The following is a 19,992-nucleotide window of genomic DNA, read 5'->3' as shown; positions in this document are numbered from 1 at the left end:
AAGGAAACAACTTATTGAGTAACTTCAGTTTTCTGATGATCTGACAAACACAGATGGGGTTAAGTGTCAGACGCTGTTCTTCTGAAGTTTAACAATTTTTCTGCATCAGGATCAAAGTCAGAATGAAAATCCTCCATTTTCTCTTTTTCTGCATTTTGTCAGGTGAGGACTTAATGTTGCTCTTTAATTAAAAAATATTCAACTTCATAAAATAAACTTTATACACTAAAATTCATACACTAAATAATGTTTTGATTATCTATCTTTTAATAATTTTATTTATTTAATCTTTTCATCTGACAGATCCAGCTGGGCTCGTCAAGGCAAAACCGAATATCTGGTCTGCAGCCGAACGAGCAAATGCTTCACTTAGATGCCCTTCAACTTTTTCTTTAAGCACAAAGTTCTTCTGTAAGGAAAAATGTGAGCGAGCAGAAGATATCCTCATTAAAACAGATGGAAATACAGCTCAGAGTGGGAGATATAGCATTAATTATAAAGACGGATTTCCAGGAACAGGATTCATGTCTGTGACCTTCACACGCATGATCAAGTCTGACTCAGGACTGTACAGGTGTTCTTTAGGAAGATCTTCTGTTCCAGATACATACTATGACTTTGAGGTCAGAGTTTCAAATGGTGAGTTTGTACGAAAATTCCCTGAAATAAAAAAATATGAAGAGCCCTCACTAGCTCTAATTTAGCATTATAGACCATGTTTAGATCAAGCTGTTTAATTAATTAATAAATAGAAATTAACATGATATACCATGTAGGTGTACATTTTATACAGCATGGAAAAAATTTCTTTCTTTGGCTCTCGGAGGAGGCGGAAGCACTTTTTCTCTTTTCCCTTATCTTCCCTGCTAGTTCTTATGTCCTTGTCTAGTCTCGTGTCTTTTTTGTATTACTTTCCCTGGAACACTCTCTCACAGTCTGGGTCTAAAACCTAAAAGAGAATTATGGATTTGATCAACTGGTCTCTGAATGCTATTGACACCCTTTAACGAGAAGTCTGGACTCGGGAGAACCCGAGTGCCCTGGAGGGACTTTCCCTGCCGGATACACGATGGACGGGTGGCAGAGGATCATGTGCCTGGCGGGACTGTCAATCGAGGACGCTGAAGATATCTACCTATTCGGAACCATGATAACAGGGTTCTTGCTGATCGGAGCTGGCTTGGCCCTGGCTTATTGGAGAATTAAGAAAGCAGAACCGGCTGTTCAAACCCCCACAAGGCTGCCCGCTGGGATTGGAACGACAGGTGCGACTTCTCAAAAAGGGCTCACTGAAGGCAGCAAGGTTAAGAGCTTGGAGGCGCTTACGACTGCAGTGAATGCTCAGAATAACACCTCTGAGCGTATGTATGTTGGATTACATCAGGAAAGAATCAACTCAGAACAACATCTCTGGGTGGAGCTGGATTACACCTCGGATCAGTTGGCTGCGGTCGTGAGGTCTCAGAATCTGCTATGTGAGCAAAAGAGTGACAAGACCACAGAATCGACGGCTAATAACATCATGGAGAAACTCGCAGCTGTTAACGGGAGACTGAGAGACCAGTGTCGGAGTGTTAAAAAAAGCTTGACATTCTCATGAGTTGTTTGCAAAAGAAAAATCACCATCATAATGCGTCTACCCCTTCCGCGCCAGCTGCAGGCTCAAGGCCAGAGCTGAACAAAACTCCCTGATAACGACTGTGTTGAGTCTGTTCCTTCCCATTCCCTACAAGGCCACCTGGGTTGGCTGGAAGACTCTTTACTTAGCCTGGCGGGGCGAAGGACACTGTCTCACCTGAACTATGGACACACACACACAAATACATATACTGATACTGATAAGCACTCACTGACGCATCACCTTCCCTATCCAACGCCACCTCCAACGCTTACCTCCCCTCTGATGTGGACATCGGGTCAGCTGGAGGCGCAGTCAAAGATTGCAGCGGTCCCAGATCAGATGTACACACTGGAACTCTTTCCCAAGTTGCTTGTCTGTGTTTATTGTGTTATGGTGTGTTGTTACCTGTGCATTCCTGTATTATCCTTTTGTGTTACACATTTCAATGTTTTTTTCCTCGCTACCTGGCCTGACCTGTCTTCCCAATGTGATGTTTGCATTGTATGTACGGTCGGCAAGGTCTGTCATCTCGGTTGTGGGCAAAAGACCTGCAACTGACAAATAAAGGCTATCTCATCTCATTTCAACTGTACTTTTGATAAGTTGAATTGAAATTGTAGCACCTCAGTGTAAAGCATACAACAATATGTAATGATTTATGGATTCACATTTAATTGGATAGAAATGCTGTTTTTTGTCGAACACAAATTGAGGGAGAAAACATCACGTTGGTGTGTTCCAATACTGTGTATGGACACAGGAAGTTCTTTTGTAAGAATGAGTGTAAGAATGAAGGGGAGATCCTCATTGACACAACTAATAACAAATCTGAGAGTGGCAGATACAGCATTGAATACAGACCAGGATCTACAGTTGGACTGTATATGACCATCACACAGCTGACCAAGTTAGACACAGGACGGTACAGGTGTGGTTATGGAAACCCTCTGTCTCCAGATTTGTATAAAAACAATGATGTTCATGTGATTGATGGTAAGTTTCTTTTCAAGATGGTAAAACATTTTTCATATTTTATTTTTCTTGAAATGCTACTACTACGAATAGTAGATGATCACAAAAATAAACAAAATTAGAACACAAATAAATGAAAACATGAAACTTCCCACCTTCTGATTTGAGGTGAGATTGTTGTTACTGCCAGAGATCAGCTGATTCACTGCTGAGAGATCATTGCACCTTTTAAGAACTTTCTAAACTGAAATAGAGGGTTTGACATTTTAAAAAGTATTTTCCTTTAATTTGTCCAGCTTTCTTTTTTTAAAGTCTGGATGACCAGTCTCTTTTTTTTTTTTTTTTTTTTTTTTTCTTTTTTAAATGACATCAGAAACAGCAGTATGCGACATTACGTGATGGCAGAGCTTCAGTTCATCCTTTGTCATTTTTTTTTTTTTTTTTTTTTTTTTTTTTTTAATAAATAGGACAGGGGGAATGAATGAGAGAAAGAGGGGGAGAGAAAGAAAGAAAACCAAAGGGAAGAAGAGACGGTGAGAAGGGGGGGGAAGAGAGAGAAAAAAAAAAGAACTCCTGGGTCACCTGTATGGAGAAAAAAAAAAACAAACAAAAAAAACAAACAGAGGAGACAGCAAACAACAAAGAGCAACATAATAATAGAGAAAACAAAGCACCATCACAATAAACTAGCTAGTCATAGATATCAATATTTACTAAATAATAAACGATATTGTGCAGCACGCAAGATAGACAGCGCACAGTGTGCTTTGAGGCAGCAGCCAAGAAAGCTTTAGTCCGCGTCTGTGAATACCCATGTGTGCATACCTGTGTGGATCAGCATGCTTGCATTCCAAAGGTTTCTCCATGTAATGATCTGCTAGGGAGTGTGGGGGGGCCACAGCCCCGTCCTCCAGGGTGTGAAGTGGGTATGGAGGAGATCAAAACTCCAGACATCCAGAGGCCCCCAGAACACAAGAGACCATGGAAGACCAACAGAGGGGCAGCCGCGCCACTGTTCCAGTAAGAGCTGAGGAGAGTCCCAGATGAGGGCTCACCCAGCAGCCGCGGAGCAGAAGTCAGGGGGAGTTGCAGTGACGCGCCCGTGAGCTCCGCCGGCCCCCAGCTGTGCCTGAGTGACCGAGCCCCAGGCCAAGAGGCCGGGGGCACCCCACCTCAAAAGGGGCCCGAGCGAGCCCCAGGTCCCAGGCCCCGACAAGCGGCCGCCAAGGAGTGAGCCGGTGTGTACCCGGACGCCCACCCCCAGATACAAAGAACCACCAACACACCGACACCTGAGGGAGTCCGCCACCGGCAGGGGAAGTGGTGGTGGGTGGAGATAGGCCTCCAAACCTTGGAGGGCCTGAGGTGTCCCCAGAGAGGTGGCGTCTGATACCCAACCTGGATGACCAGTCTCTGAGTATTATTTTTTTGTTGTTGTGCTGGCCAATCTAATCCACTGTTCATTCACAAATGCAAAAACTACTTCTTATGATGCTCGTATAAGCATGTACAGTAAGTTTCACAATCATATTCTCTTTTAATCAGTGCACATATTACATACAAAAAATATTTTAAAATCATTTCAAATCTAAGTGTGTGCTTTAAATGCATTGTTGGAAAATATCATGGCGGAGCTAAAACTGAGGGGACATCATCTACCATTTTTGCTAAAGCTGAGTGTTTCTACGCATGCAGGTGCATTTTGTGTTTGATAAATTTTTGTATTTGCCCGTGTGATAACATGATTATTATTTTACTTTATTACTTTATTATTTGTCTTTATCACTATTGATTATGATTTTTATGTGTGTATTTATTGTACACACCTGCTTCCACACTACAAACAACAACAGCAACACAGAGTGAAAGTGTCACTGCAGGAGTCTCTACACATTGTCTTGACTCCTCCTGGCTTCTGGTTGTGCGTGCGTCCTTGGATGGTGTTTTGCTGATGGCTGTTTTCCTCATGCTCTGCTACATTAGTAAGACAAGGAGGAACTTTGGACTGAACACCAGAGAAAATGACACAAACATAGAGGTGAGTTTGTGTCACTTGTTTTCTGTCTGTTGTTGCAGGTTTCAGTGAGTGTTGTTGATCCATGCTGTCTGTGAGACTTTCTCAGTGAAATTTAGTGAAAATAAATGATGTTACCTGTTATCAGAGTTTCTTCACCAGCAGAGGGAAGTGAAGACAAAGCAAACAACTTTTATAGCAGACAGAAACATGTTTATATAATTATGTAGATATGACAGCATACAATATATTTTACTGACCTTTCTGAGGTTATTCCACAACATCACCATTTCAGGGTGTCATATTTAAAAGTGTGAACGCACCGTTAGTCCTGTTTCCTGACACTGCAGCACATGTATGCTGTTCTGAAGGAAACCTGTTGAACTTCTTATGATATTTATAATCTTTGTTTCTCTGGAAAAAAAATGTGTTTCTTATTTTTTTATTCCCATTTGTTAAAAGCGTGATGTTGCATGAGGTTGTTTAAACTCTGTTGTACATCTCATTGTCATGGTCCTGGGTCATTTTGACTCAGGGTTCTCAGTTTTCTTGTGTTTTTGTTTTATGTTAAGTTCATTTCTTAAGAATTATTCTACGTCTCCTAGGTTATTCTGTTCAGTATTGTTTGTTAGATTTCCCCCTGTGTTGTTGCTCTCTGTGTCTTCCCCTGGTGTCAGCGTGTATACAGTGGTGTGAGTTGTCGTGCCTTGTTTTCCTCTCATGTTTTATTCCATCTTGTTTATGTCTCCCCCAGCCCATCATGTCCGCTCTCTCCCTCATGTTCCCTCATTCCCTCTCGTTTGCCTCTCCACTTCCGTATCGTGTTTCCCGTTTTATTGTGAAGGTCCCGTGTTTCTATGTTTGGTCTAGCTTCCCTGTCTCATTATGGTTAGTGATGTCAGCTGTGTTCCTCGTGTCCTCACATCCCTGTTATCCGTCTGTGTATTTAGGTCAGCGTCTCCCTCAGTTCAGTGATGTCAAAGTCAAAAGTCAAAGTCAGCTTTATTTGTCAATTCTGCCACATGTACAGGACATACAGAGAATTGAAATTTCGTTACTCTCAACCCCTAGATGAATAGCAAATAAACATTTAAATATAAGAGAGTGATTAAAAAATGCAAGTAAAATAATTAAAAAGTAGAAATTTAAATAAATACAATACAATTTTACATATAACAAGAAACTATACAATATACAATATACAATATTCAGGTAAGGGTAAATGGCATTGAGTGCAAACCAGACAGAGTAGTGCAAATAGTGCAGATGGAGATTTAGTAATGTACGATAAAAGATAGTGTGACAGACAAAGTCTTATGAGGTAATGGCAGTCCAATGCTCCACAAAGTGACTGGAGCAGGCCAGTGAGTGCGTCAGAGAGTGTGTGTGTGTGTGTGTGTGTGTGTGAGACAGAGTTCAGTGAGACCGTGGTGGAGAAGAGGGGAGAGGGGGGCAGAATCGAGAGGGAGTTAAGCTTCCTGACAGCCTGATGGATGAAGCTGTCCTTCTGCTGGTCCTGGCCTGGAGACTCCGCAGTCTCCTCCCTGACGGCAGCAGCTTGAAGAAGCTTTGCATTGGGTGCGTGGGATCGGCCGCTATGCAAAGGGCTTAGCCTCCCTCATGGCTGTGTGTCTCTCCCTGTGTTTCCCTGAGTAACTTAGCATTAGTTTTGCATTGTCTTGTATCTCCTTTTTCCCCATTCAAATGCCTGGTATGCCCGATGGTGATTTTTGTTTTAATGGGCCGATGTTTTTTTGGTTTTTTTTTTTACATTTTATAATGGTATAAACAATGAAAGCTGCTGACAGCTGCTAACGGTGCAGGGATGGGTCTAGCAAAATTCTGCCAAGGGGCCAGGTAGGGCATTAACAGGGAAAAGGGGGCACAAAGACTTTTATTTCTTATTCTCATTTAAAATGTGTAGCTTTTAATAAAGAATTATCTGAATCTTACAATCAAAGTGGTCTTCTGATGTATAATTTATAGAAATCATACATACTAACAAGACAGTGTTTGTTTTTCATTCAATGGCTTTAAGACTTTCCTGTAATCAGGGGTGCACATAAGTGGTCCACAGGTGCGCTTTCAAAATAAAAGACGCGCACCAGATAAGAAGTTGCAACGCACGTTTGCGTACATAAGATTTTCTGGAGGAGGACAGACATTTGTTTAGAACTCTTAAAGATGTCGAAGAAGCAAGCTCCTTTAAGCAATTACTTTGGTGTTCCTCCACCTCCAAAGAAATGTCAGAAGGAGTCCGAACTGTAAACAAAGCGCGTATTCTCGGAAAAGTGGTTGCAGGAGGTGAGCTGGCTTCAAACACAAAAACAGTAAGCTAGAGTGTGATTTTCACGACATATTCTGCACCACATCTCTGTGCGTCTTTTATTTTGAAAGCGCATGCGCACCTGCGGACCACTTATGTGCACCCCTGCCTATAATACCTGTTGGGCCGGTCTCTACATAAGGCTTGACATAAGGCTTATATTATAACTGGTAATTATTATGTGAATCCAGTCACATTACCAAACAATGGAAACACACTGTAACAAGTACAGTAGTGAATTAATTCTTTAAAAACGTATTACAGCACCAGCTTCATTGCACTCCCCTTATTATTACATCCACCAGTGAATTACTCAAACATGTCAGTAGATGGCACAAGGTGCTCAGAAGGAACACAAAAAATATCAGAGAGAAGTCCTGCAGGATAAATCGTGATGTTGAGCTAAACACAAGCTTCAGCTTTCTGCCTCTCTGATTGGACGGTTGAAACTAGTGTTTGTTCCTGATGCTTCACTTTTATTCTTGTTTTAAATCCAGCCTGAACTTTGAACTACATGATGACACAACTCTGAGACCTGGAACACATGATGAGACATGATGGTCCAACTCAGATTTCAAGATGCTGCCTGCAGGACACAAATCATTTGTGGAGACAGATTCTGAGTTCTCTAAAATAAATAAATGTCCTGATGTTCCTGCATGAAGATAAAAAAAATCCACAGTGTTACATGTTTTATAAAGGAGGATCAGCACAACAACAACAACTGCATCACTACATATACAAAATTTCAAGTGTTTAAGGGACATTAATTAAGGACACGAATTAAGTTTATCCTAAAGTAAAACAAAATCAAAGTAAATGTTTCCCTCTTATTAGTCAGAAGTTGGTTTAAAGTCACTGACATTAGCAGACATGACAGGTTAGCATGCTACAACCACTGACGCTCAATAAAATCTAACTGAGGGGTTTCACGAATAATATTTTTATGCAATCTACTCTTTATTGATACATAATGCAGCACTTAATGAGAAAATAAAGAAACTCATGTACCCACTCATTAACTTACAGGTTATGCTTGGTTAAACTTAAAACAAATAAAAACATAGCACCCTGACAGCTGGATAACACAGAAAACACTGACATTACAGAGACGCTTATAAATAGTAGCCATGACACACACAACTTCTATCTTAGGGGAAACTGAGAAACAGATTACAAAACTCATCGAAACAACATTAACCCCAACACTCTGTGCATGATCAGACACCAAAGGCCTTCAGCTTTGTTATGAAGTCTTCATTGAATATTTTCTTGAATTAAACTAGTTTGTCTGCTCCTCTCTCTCACTCTGTCTCATCCAGCATCACCTCCTTAAACATTTAAAGTTCACATGACACATCTGTGGTTCTTTAAAGGTGGAGAACAATGCCGAAAAAGCAGATTCAGTCAGATTAGGAGTTAGAAGTAAAAGGAGGAACTAAATTTTCTCTGAAAACAGACATCACTGTGTGTGTCTGGAGAGCTCATAAAGAAAATGTGGCAAAAAATCTGACTTTTCGGTCTAATTCATCTTTATTAGTTATTTATTTTTAATGGTGGAGAGAGTTAGTCAGCATAACTTTGCAAGGCTGTACAAATAAGTCTCATCTGAAACGTTGTCCTTGTTTTACAGAAGTTTTATTGAATCTGTTATTTCTTCCTGTTTTGATGTTTGGTTTTGTAACATAACTCTGAAGAACAAGAATTGGTTAGGACTTTTGGTAAAAACTGCCAGTAAAATCTCAGGGCATTCGTAAGATGGACTTTTGGTCATTTATAACAAACGTGCTGTGGAAGGCTCATTCTATTGTTAATTGTTTTAACCATCCACTTCACAGTGAGTTTGATTTGTTGCCCTCTGGCCGTCGTTTCAGAATACCTTTGAGGAACACCAAAAGTCTGTTCTGCTCTGAGTCACAGTTTGGTTTGATTTAAATGCCTTTGCTTACAGTCGAGGGCCACCAGTGAAGCATCAGACAGAAGATTTCTCCAACTGTGTTCAGCTTGACATCATGATTCATCCTGAAGGACTTCTGACCAGTTTTTATGTTGCACTGTAGCTGTTACACACGGAGGAGCTTTAATGTTTCTACTGTTCAGCTAAAACTGTGCAGCAGTGTAGTCATAGTTCATATCATTATTTGTTATATATTTATAGAAAGACTCCAGGTTTCCTTTATCCCCACCGCATCTCATCTCCTTAATGGCAAATAACCATCTTATGGGTTTTTATTATTGTTTTGTTTACTTGTGTTGTTGCCCTTGCTGCTAAAAGAATTTCCCCTTGTGGGACAAGAAAGTATTGAATTTAACTGAACTGAAGACTGAGACACAAATTGAACGCCTGTGTCCAACTTGTCTCTCTACTGTCCCAATCCAACACAAAACAACAGCACTGTCACATAATATTACACAGAAGCTGTCAATTTAGCTCTGCAGAGTGAGTAGTTATAATTAGAACTGGGTATTGTCACTAATTTCTCCAACTGATTCAATTCTGATTCAAAAGGTCCCGACTTGATTTGATTTGATTCAATTTGAATTTGGCTCAGTCGGACATAATTATTGTAAATTCTTTGATGTGTACTTTCAGAAAAGAACTCTAAATGAAAATATATTTATTTTCATATTAATAACAGATCCTAAAGCAGCACAATATTGGACATGTAGAGCCCCGGGGCTTTTGAGATTGACTGTTTCTCTGCAATTACAACCTCAGTGTTATCTACCTAGGCATAAAAACAAAGCTGACATTTGTGAGACTTCTTCAGAGGTGCAGCTATCACAGCAGATGTCTTTGTGTCAAAGTAACTGGCGATAAAACAGAAAAATATGAAGATTTTCCTGGCCTGGTGTTTTATAGCACATTACCACCTTGAAAATATGCTCCAGGTAGATCAAAAATGGGAGAAAACCATGAATCAACATATGAAAATTACCTGCAAAAAACTGATGCTGCTAAAGTGAAGCAGAGCAAAGAAACAGAGGTTTTATCAAAAACATAGCTAAGAGTTTTGCAATTTCAATTCGTAAAAGTTGAAATTTCTTTGGTATTGAATAACCGAGATTAGGCTTTCTTATCTGATGGCATTTTTTTTGAGATAAAAACAGCGGTCGACAACACTGTACACAACGGTAGATAACAGAGCAAATAAGGCACCATGAATTCTTGACAGGAAACTGGTCTTAAAGTATACTGAGAGCTAGAGTTGTGTGCAAAGAGCGATTTTATTGTTGTGGAAGAAAGACAGCTAAAGTAAGAGAGAATTCATGACGAATTTGTATAATGTAACAAAAATGTCAAGTGCTTGAATTTGTAATATTTTGTAATATACTGGATTATTTTGTTTTTACTTTATCTCCCCATGCCGCCACCTACAGAAGTTCTCTGACCACTCTGCCATAGTCGGCCTCATCACAGAGTACAGACAGTGGACTCTGGACTTTGTGGACTGGTGCCAGCAGAACCACCTGCTGATCAACGCCAGGAAAACCAAGGAGTTGGTGGTGGATTTCCAGAGACGCAAACCTACCACACTGACACCGGTGAACATCCAGGGAGTGGACATTGAGATAGTGGACTCGTATAGGTACCTGGGTGTTCACCTGAATAATAAATTGGACTGGAGCCACAACACTGATGCTCTTTACAGGAAGGGTCAGAGCAGACTCTACCTGCTGAGGCGGCTGAGGTCATTTGGAGTACAGGGAGCGATTTTAAAGACCTTCTATGACTCTGTGGTGGCATCTGTCATTTCTTACAGTGTTGTATGTTGTAGCAGCGGTTTATCTGCAGTTGAGAGGAAGAGGTTGGATAAACTCATCAGGAAGGCCAGCTCTGTTCTGGGATGCACCCTGGACCCAGTGCAGGTGGTGGGAGACAGAAGGACTCTGGCCAAAATAACATCTCTGATGGACAGAGTCTCCCACCCCATGCATGTAAATGTTGCTGAACTGCAGAGCTCCTTCAGTGACAGACTGCTGCATCCTAGATGCATGAAGGAGCGTTTCCGCAGGTCCTTACTCCCTGCAGCTGTCAGACTGTACAATCAAAACTGCTCCCAACAATCATAGATGTTTACATCAGCGCTGTACCTTGCACTATTTTATCAACTGATTCACTCTACAACCAGGGTTTGCCTCTTATCTGTCCATCCATCTTCATCCGCTTTATCCAAGGCCGGGTCGCGGGGGCAGCAGCCTAAGCAAAGAGGCCCTCTTATCTGTATTTAATTTTATTTAATTTAATAACAGTACAGTACTCACTTTTTAGTAACCATTGTCCTTCATGTACATATGTAAAAATTGTGTATTTTTTCTGTACTGTGTCTTGTGTACTGTTTGTTTGTATATGTGTCTGTCTTGCTGCTGTTACACCCAAATTTCAATTAAATTAAATTAAAGGATTATTCTATTCTATTCTGTTCTAACTCTCTCATTACTTTACTTTCTCTGGGATTAAAAAAGTATTATGATTCAGCTGAGGAAGAAACTGCTTTACATTTTATTTTCACCACATTATACAATCAGCATCACATTGTTTTTTTTATCATTTGACTTAGATGTTGATGTAGATGTTGTTGCTGTTTACATAACACACTCTGAGGACTGAAAACCAGGAAATTCAGTCAGACTGCTCTCAATAATCATCATAAAATAAAACAATAAGATGGTGAGCATTCAACAGCTTCAATCATGTGCTGATCTTTTTTCTTTCTTGCTTTCAAAAAGACCAGTATGTTTATATCCCTTCTCTGCTTTTACAGTTCATGGTTGTAAAGTGGAGGGAGCCTATCCCAGCTCACAACAAGAAGCATTGTTTTGTGTCCTGTGTGACTGATGATGAGAAAAGTATAAATGTAAGGTTGACTGATGTCTAATGTTGTACACTATTTAGATTTTAGACGGAATTAAAATGATGTGGGATATAACGTGCTTACATTGTGTAGACTGAAGGAACTGTGTGACCACAGAACAAGGAAATAAATGAAGGAAATAAATAAAGAGAATAAATAAAGGGAACTGCAGTAAACTTCCTGGTGCTTCATTAGCATTGTTCAGATTAGTGCAGAGTCTTTCACAGACTGTGAATCGCTGAACTCATCTATAAATGTTTAATCAAAGTTTGACTGTTTTACTCTTAAAAATTAAGTAAAAAGTAATTGTGGTGCTAAAGCAAAATTCAGTGAATATGCTATCATCTCAAACTTCAAGTAAACCAAGGCTTTAATTAATTTTGTCCTGAATCATATTTATTCTGTAGTGTTAGTGAAATACTGCGAAATGTGACCAAATTGTCCTTGATTCATTTGGATAGTTGAATGAAGAGTTTGTGAATCCTGTCTGTGATGTATTTTTAGTGTTTCTTTTTGCTCAGCAGCTTCAGGGGTATCTGAGGTGTTTTGTATGAATTTTATACAATTATATCAGACTATCATCGGTGTACAAGGCGAACGATAAAAATTTTGAACTTTTGAAATCATTCAAACATAAAGAAAACACATCAGTAAAGACAAAACTCTGGTCACAAGGATATGATAACAACAAACCAAGTTAAAACTATTGGGAAAAGAATAATTAACAACTTGTTTGACCCGTGTCACTGTTTTATCTCATTTAGTCAGAAAAAAAAAAGAATCCTCCATCTTACCACGTTTCTCAAACATTTGTCACATTCACCACCTTTGAAATAAAAACCTAACTCAACTGATTCCACTCTGCAATGACGTCCACATCAAATTGTGCTAAAACACTGTAACATGCTTACATTGTTTAGTTTCAAGGAACTGTGTAACCACAGAAAACTGAAATGAATTACAGAATGAGTATTACAGAGAAGTACTCTTTTCATTTCAGGAATCTAATTTTCAAGCAGGAACCTCAGAAAATCCATTGGGGTTCAACTGATTAAGGGAACTGCAGTCAACTTCCTGGTGCTTCATTAGCATCGTTCATGTTGTCAAACAGCTAAAAAAGAGCAGTGTGTTAACTGTAGACCCACGTATCTGTATAATGTAATGATCCTACCAGTATTGGAAAAAATAGTTGAATAGCCATGTTGTATTTTCATGGAAGCCGCTTAACAGCCTCCATGTTGCCTGCTACTGTAGAAAGTAGTTGTCACTTTTAATGCTAGTTAATACAGTCATAGGAAAATAAAGTACACTCAGTTCAATTAAGGCCAGAGAGAGTACTTTCTCTCTCTGACCTTAACTGAACCCAGTGAGGCCTGTAGGCACTTAGATGTTGTCCTGGGTTCTTTTGTAAACTCCTGGCTGAGTCATAGCTGCGCTCTTGGAGTAATTTTGGTAGGCTGGCAACTCTTGGGAAGTTCCAGCACTGTTCCAGGTTTTCTACTTAAGTGGATGATGGCTGTCATTGAGCCTTAGAAACCCTTTCAGAGTGATGGCTGTCACTAACCTCGTTTCTCAGTTGATTTTTTAGATTATGACATGATGTGCTGAGGTGTTGAGATATTTATACTGTTTCACTTTGTCAAACAGATTCTGTTTCACTAGCTGGGCCCACGTCCTCATGTTAGGTTTAATAGCGTTTTAGTAGGTTAAGGTGAATGCTTGGACATGACTTGAGTTGTGATTTGGGAACGGCCTTAAAGGGGACTGGCGATGGCTCCTGGGCCTTGCAGATCTCCATGCACTAAATAAAAGTGAAGAAGTTAAAGTATTGAAAACAAGGAGGGAGGGAGGGTGAGGCACGTAAACGAGAATGAACAGCTTGCAGAACTGGGGGAACTTATATAGATGACAACTGGAAGGAGCGTGTTTGGAGGCGTGGTCCTGCTCCTGCAATTCCGATACATAATCTCCAATTAATTGATTTCTGAATCAGTAGGTCTAGCAGTGATGAGGCCTGGGTTTAATTTAAACTGGGTTTGCATTTAAACTGAAGCTTTTTCTTAATAAATTAAATATAATTTAATAACTGCACATTTTTCTTACTAGGGTTATTTTTTAAAGTGTATATTTTTAATGATATGAAACATCTAAATGTGACAAATATGCAAAAACTAAGAAATGAGTAAGGGGCAAATACTTTTTCACATAACTCTATTACAGCATATCATTTTTCAGATGCTGCTTGTTATTAAAGAGAGGAGGCTTTCTCATGCAACCTTTCCAAAAAAGCGATGCATGTTCCATCTTTTTTTACTGTCTGAGCCTATCAATTGATCCAGAATTTCTTCCACAGTTAGCAGTGGTGAGTCATCAGGGCCTGATGTATGGAAGTAAGTGAAAAGCTAATTTGCAAAGCAAAATTCCAAGCCTTTTGCCTTGCAAATGCAGTGAAGGCTTGGGCGTTTGGCTTCATTTGCTTATCTCTATCTTTCTTTGAAATTATTTCTCTAGTCCCAGGTGGCGTTGTCCTTCGACACCTGTTCAGAATCATCTCGTCATGCCCTTCTTGATAACCTCTAATTCTGCTGACATCTGTTTATGTTAATTCCAGAAATGAACCAGTAACACCACAGTGACTACATCCATCTTTTATGTACAGTCTGTGATCTAAACACATGTTTGTTTTTACACTTAATAAAGTAAATACATTTTAATCACTATAAGAAGAAACCTGTCTTATCTCGGAGGAAAATGGGAGTCCATAAAGTTCTAAGGGGTAGGGACAGAGTAGACACATCAACATTTATTATGATGGAAGTGAGTGAAACACTTTTAATTCAGTTCTTTAATCTTAAACTACATCTCAAATTTTATACACTGATCTGTTATCTAAGTAAAGTCCTTATCTGCATATTAGCTGCACATGAATGCATGTTACCTCATGAATCACTCGTCTTTTACAAATAATCTAAGAAATGGAAAATCAGACACATCTGATTTTTTTCTGATGTGTCTGATGCTTGAGATGATTCAATCTGAAAACTCTAAATGACTTTAAACATTACAATTTAGTTTTTATTTTACAGAAATATATTTTAAAAGTTTTAGTTCAAAATTTGCAAAGTATTGTCTACATGATACAAATAAAGTCACTTTGATGTATTAGTTTTAAATTACAGAATGACTAACAAAGAACAGAAATGTTTATTTCTAAGAGGCTGTATCACATCACGAGCTGTGAGCTCTGTGATTGGCTGTGTGTGTGTTAGAGCTCACCTGCTGCTGCACTTTCTGCCAGTTCACTCAGAGACTTCATACAGTCACAGTTTAACTCTATTCGTCAGTGAGAACTGCTGATGAAGATGAAGGAGCTGCTCCTCTTCCTCTCCTATGTGCTCTGGGGCTCTGCTGATGGTGAGTTTCTCTCTTTAAACTGACAGACAGTCAGCTGCTTATTGATCAGAATATCAGCATTTAATTGCATTAATGTGTTTCAGCTCTACATACAGACATCCATGTCGTTGGCTGTTCATACATTCATGGAGGGGTCATGTTTGGACTGAATCGTGAAGAACTTTGGTACGCAGACTTTGAGAAACAGATGGATGTTTATCCTCAGCCACCTTTTGTTCAACCCATCAGCTTCGGAGATGGAGCTTATAATATCGCTGTGGCTAATTTATATGGCTGCAGACAGTTCCTGCAGCTTAGTGAGACGGCTATGAAGGACTTCCCTCCACGACGTGGTAAACACATAAAGGCACACACAAACTGATAACAACATTCAATCTACATTAATCAACTAAAATAGGGAATTAAATTTACTTTGATGTAAATGTTGTCATCAGTGTCACGTGATTAATGAGGTTAGGTTATAAATGATGTGGTGTGTGGTGGGTTTCATAAACCAGAATCAGAATACTTTATTATTCCCAGAAGAAATTACGTGGTCGCACTTTCTCCAAGACAGTGAGAACAGTAGCAGACTAAACTAAGTTAAATATTACAACATATTACAAAGTTACAAAATATAAAAATAGCTCAAGTATAAATATCCAAGTATATTACACAAATTATATATTTGGCTGACATAGGGGTGTCCATCTTACTGTATGTTCCATACTTTCCCAGTACAAACCATTACTAACTCACAAACCTCTACATTTATTTGTTTTGAAGATTTTCTTCAACACTTTCAAGTTCCAAAAGCTCAAGATTTTCATTTCAGGTTTTAGAGCAGGAGGTTCTATACGGGTCCCACTGACCATTTCACTGCCATATGACTGTTTGGTATTTTATCACATGTATATTCTCATTGAAGTTTCTTTATTGAAAACGCTGTTGTGTTTCCATGCTGATAGACCTGACAGGCTCATTGAGGGAGTAACTTATCTAAGATTAAGACAAGAGATATTCTACTCTGCGGATTCCTTGACCATCATCGAACTGACTTGTGTTTGTGTACAGATGCTCCTTCAGGTGTGACGATCTACACCAGAAACGAGGTGGAGCTCAGAGCTAAAAACACTTTGGTCTGTCATGTGACTGGTTTCTATCCTGCTCCTGTCAAAGTCTCCTGGACCAAGAATGGACAGATTACGACTGAAGGATCCAGCATCAACAATCCCTATCCCAACAAAAATGGAACCTTCACCCAGATCGCCAGACTGCAGTTCATCCCACAGCAGGGAGACGTCTACAGCTGTACAGTGGAACATCTGGGTCTGACCAAACCACTGATCAAGATCTATAGTGAGAAACACTTTTATTTAAACAGAGGAGACAGACTGAAATACAGAGACAATAGTGCATAATTATGAAGTTTCATGTCTTCGTGTTTCTGTCTGCAGATTTCACAAAGCCTTGGCTGAGTATTAACCTGAACAGCTAACTTTAGTTAATGAGCTGACAGTTTTCAGCTCATGCAGTTCACATTATTGAGCTGTAATTAATCAGAACGATTAAGTCTGAACGATTGTGTCTGTGTCATGTGTCTGTTTCTGCCTCCAGATGTGGACACACCTGAGACGCCTGAGAAACATAAGCCCAGCCTTGGACCTGCAGTGTTCTGTGGACTCGGTGTGATTATCGGCGTGCTCTGTGCTGCAGGTGGAACCTTCTTCATCCTCAAAGCAAACAAATGCATCTGATCGTCTGTGGTTGATGATGTCAACCACAGACATCATCAACCACAGTGCTTGTGTAGACAATGTCGTTTAAGGATGCTGCTCTGCTCTCTGATCTTCATTCATGTGACCCTGGCTGTGTTTACATGGAGCCTTAAGTTCACTTTATTTTCACACTGTTAAACAGATTCAGTTTAAAATGCCAGTAACATAAAAATGACAAGTAATATTAACCAATCAGAAAGCTATCCAAAAGGGACTTCATAGTCAGTCTGAAACAATCCATCTGCCTTTTTACGTTTTTTTAAACTCAGTTTTATCTGTTGACTATCTTTGCCTTCAGTTCCATCTATATGATTCAGACAGATATAAATAAACCTGAATTTGAAATAAATCCTCACCTGTAAACATGAGTCAGTTTTTTGTTTTGTTATATTTCATTAATAATCAGTATCAGCTGAATGATACATGTGTGATCTGCTGGATGAGTGCAACCTAAAAGACCAAACTATTTGTTTAGTAAAGGGTAATATGCAGCAATAAATAACACTTCTAGCAAAGAGAAATATTATCCACTTAGATTTAAGATTTATTGATCTTAGATCTCAGCTGCCTCACTCACTGTCCAGAAGTGTTATGTGTTTCACTACTGCATTGCAATGTGGGATATCTAATAGTCACCTGGAAGAACAACAGACACACATTATGCCCCTATCCTGGACTAAACCAATCAGAGATAGTCAGGGGCGGGACTTCTCTGATTGGCCGTGAAATTTAAAGTGAAACAACACAAAACACTGCAAACCACAACACAATTAAATATAAATTAAAATATGAAAACAAAAAGAAGATGCACATTCTCTGTCATATGGGCCTGCATGAATAAACCTTCTGAATCCTTCTGAATCATCTGCAACTGAAAATAGTTCTGGATTATTACCTTTCTAGTGTGACGTTGTTGTCCCTGGCTCTCTTTCTCTCTCTTTCCCTCCTGAGGGTGAGAAAAAGAAAAAAAAAGGCTCGTGTAGTTCACTTCAAAGACTCTAAGAGCCGTTTCGTTTGCAACTGACACATCACTAGAATAAGGCAATGTCGATTCATTAAATCCTGAATCGACTTTTAAACATAAACGTATTTTGCCAGAAACGCCAGATTCTCAGATTAAAGCTCACAAAACTATTTCAACAACCACCAAACAGCAAATGAGAGCAGGTACACGGATTCCACACAAAGACGTAAACACAGAGCGGACCCGACGCAACAGAATCAACTTTGTCTTTCTCGGCTTTCTCACCCGACGGCCCGTAGACGGACACGCTGTCGGAGCTCTGTGTTCACGTCTTTTTGCGCTGATTCTGAGCTTCAGCTTTTGTCTCTCTCCAACCAAAATTCACCGAGCCAGCAGCAAAAGAAGCAGCAAACTACGCTTCACATTTGATAAATGTCGTCATGAATTCCCTCTGACTTTTGCTGTTTTGCTTCCACCACGATAAAAATCACACTTCATGCACAGCTAGCTCTCTCTCTCTCTCTCTGTACTTCAAGAACAGTTTCCCGTCTCAAATCTGTTTTCTGCATTATTCATTCGCTTATTACCCACCAGTCTACCGTTGATTACAGCGCTGTCAGCCGCTGTATTTTTCTTTTCTTTTCTTTTTTTTTCACTTAAATGACCTCGGACAAGAAAGCATAGTTTCTGCTGTTCAATACTGAAGAAAAATAAACTTTTTAAAATTATGCAAAATTACAGAATATTTTTAAGGTTATCTGCTATAAAAAGCCAGGCCAGAAAAATCTCCTTCATGTTTTTCTGTGTTTTATTCTCAGTTACTTTGACACAAAAGCATCTGCTGTGATGTTCACAATTCTGATGAAGTCTCACATACATCAGTACTGATAAATGATGAGAATTATAATATTTCTGACAGTCTGAGGCTAAATTGAATCGAATCAGGACTTTGAGAACCAGAATCGAATGGATTATTGAAATCAGTGATGATACCCAGCCCTAGTGAGGCCCGACAGAAGTGGATGTAGCTGTGGGTAATAAGAAAAGATGAAAATAACTATTGATAACTTTTTTGTTAAGTTAAGGCCTGATCCATCTGAAGTTCATAGCCAGCTCTGACACAGTGCCATTAATCTTTGAATGCTGAAAAAACACAGTGTATCCAGAAAACACATTATATGCTGCAATAAATGCACTGCCCAAGTGCCCCCTCTCCCCACTGCCTTTCAGCAGCATGCAACAGCAAACAGGTCGTCAGAGGAGGCTGATGTGATGATTAAGTTTAACATTGTCTACAATATTGCCAAAGCACTTTAAGTACAAGATTGTTAGTTAATAATTTACAAATGAATATTGTCTGTATGGACTGCAATTTCCCCTCCAAAAAAGTGCACATGTAAAACTGCGGTTTTAAGCGATGCAGTTGAAATATTTGAGTGCGCCTAACTTTTGTGCCGGTGCGCCTAACTTGCACCGTTGATGTGAGTTTCTACTCAGGGTTTTTTCTTCCAGTACAGAGCAGAAATGTTTTTGTTAAGATACTGGATACTTCGTGTTTTTCTCCACAATTGTAATTATAAGCTAGATATATTTCTTCTAATGAAATTAGTTTGCTAATACCAACAGGGATGAGTCAGGGAGTCAGTTGGGCTTGTGAATCATGATTCATGCGTTTGGAGTCTTTCTTATAAGTTAATTTATGAGGCTGATACTTTTACTGTTGCTACCACTCTACATGATTTAAATAACCAGATCCTGCAATGAGTGATTTAAAGTATGTCTCTCTGAATGTAAAAGGGATAAACAATGTTAAAGTAGTGTCTGATGCCTCTGTTTTACCAGATTGAGTAAGTTTTGATAATACATGAGAAACCAGTGCTGCTCAATTTGCCATCATGTGCAGTAGCCTTTCAAAAGCATTCCTATGCCTATGAGTTGACAAAGGACAAAGCAAGATTTAGTTGTCTTTAATGTTGACAACCTGATGATGATGAACTGAATATGATGAATATAAAAAATTACACTACAGAGAAATAGAAGTGAAATATTATTACACATTAGTGTGTTA

The 19,992-nt window shown here is 39.3% G+C and overlaps 2 protein-coding genes across 2 annotated transcripts; both read left to right on the top strand.

Moving 5' to 3' along the window:
• Positions 1-122: 122 nt before the first annotated feature.
• Positions 123-14,425, top strand: LOC147334991 (polymeric immunoglobulin receptor-like). The gene is made up of 6 exons (XM_086286033.1): positions 123-162; positions 304-639; positions 2,294-2,614; positions 4,447-4,631; positions 10,315-10,517; positions 14,401-14,425. Exons 1-6 carry the CDS (start codon positions 123-125, stop codon positions 14,423-14,425), a joined length of 1,110 nt encoding a protein of 369 aa, XP_086142159.1.
• A 664-nt stretch (positions 14,426-15,089) lies between these two features.
• On the top strand, positions 15,090-17,310 carry LOC147334990 (HLA class II histocompatibility antigen, DP alpha 1 chain-like). The gene is made up of 4 exons (XM_086286974.1): positions 15,090-15,203; positions 15,287-15,535; positions 16,257-16,541; positions 16,800-17,310. The coding sequence occupies exons 1-4, from the start codon at positions 15,146-15,148 to the stop codon at positions 16,937-16,939; spliced, it is 732 nt and encodes a 243-aa protein (XP_086143100.1). The 5' UTR covers positions 15,090-15,145; the 3' UTR covers positions 16,940-17,310.
• Positions 17,311-19,992: the final 2,682 nt, after the last annotated feature.

The sequence above is a fragment of the Aulonocara sp. 'chitande type north' Nkhata Bay genome, linkage group LG3 (genome assembly GCF_057382095.1).
Source record: "Aulonocara sp. 'chitande type north' Nkhata Bay isolate Kocher_YH1m ecotype deep benthic linkage group LG3, A_spYH_male_GT1.1, whole genome shotgun sequence".
Taxonomy (NCBI): domain Eukaryota; kingdom Metazoa; phylum Chordata; class Actinopteri; order Cichliformes; family Cichlidae; genus Aulonocara; species Aulonocara sp. 'chitande type north' Nkhata Bay.
Note: the sequence above shows the minus strand (reverse complement) of the source record. Positions and strands in the feature narration are given on the sequence as shown.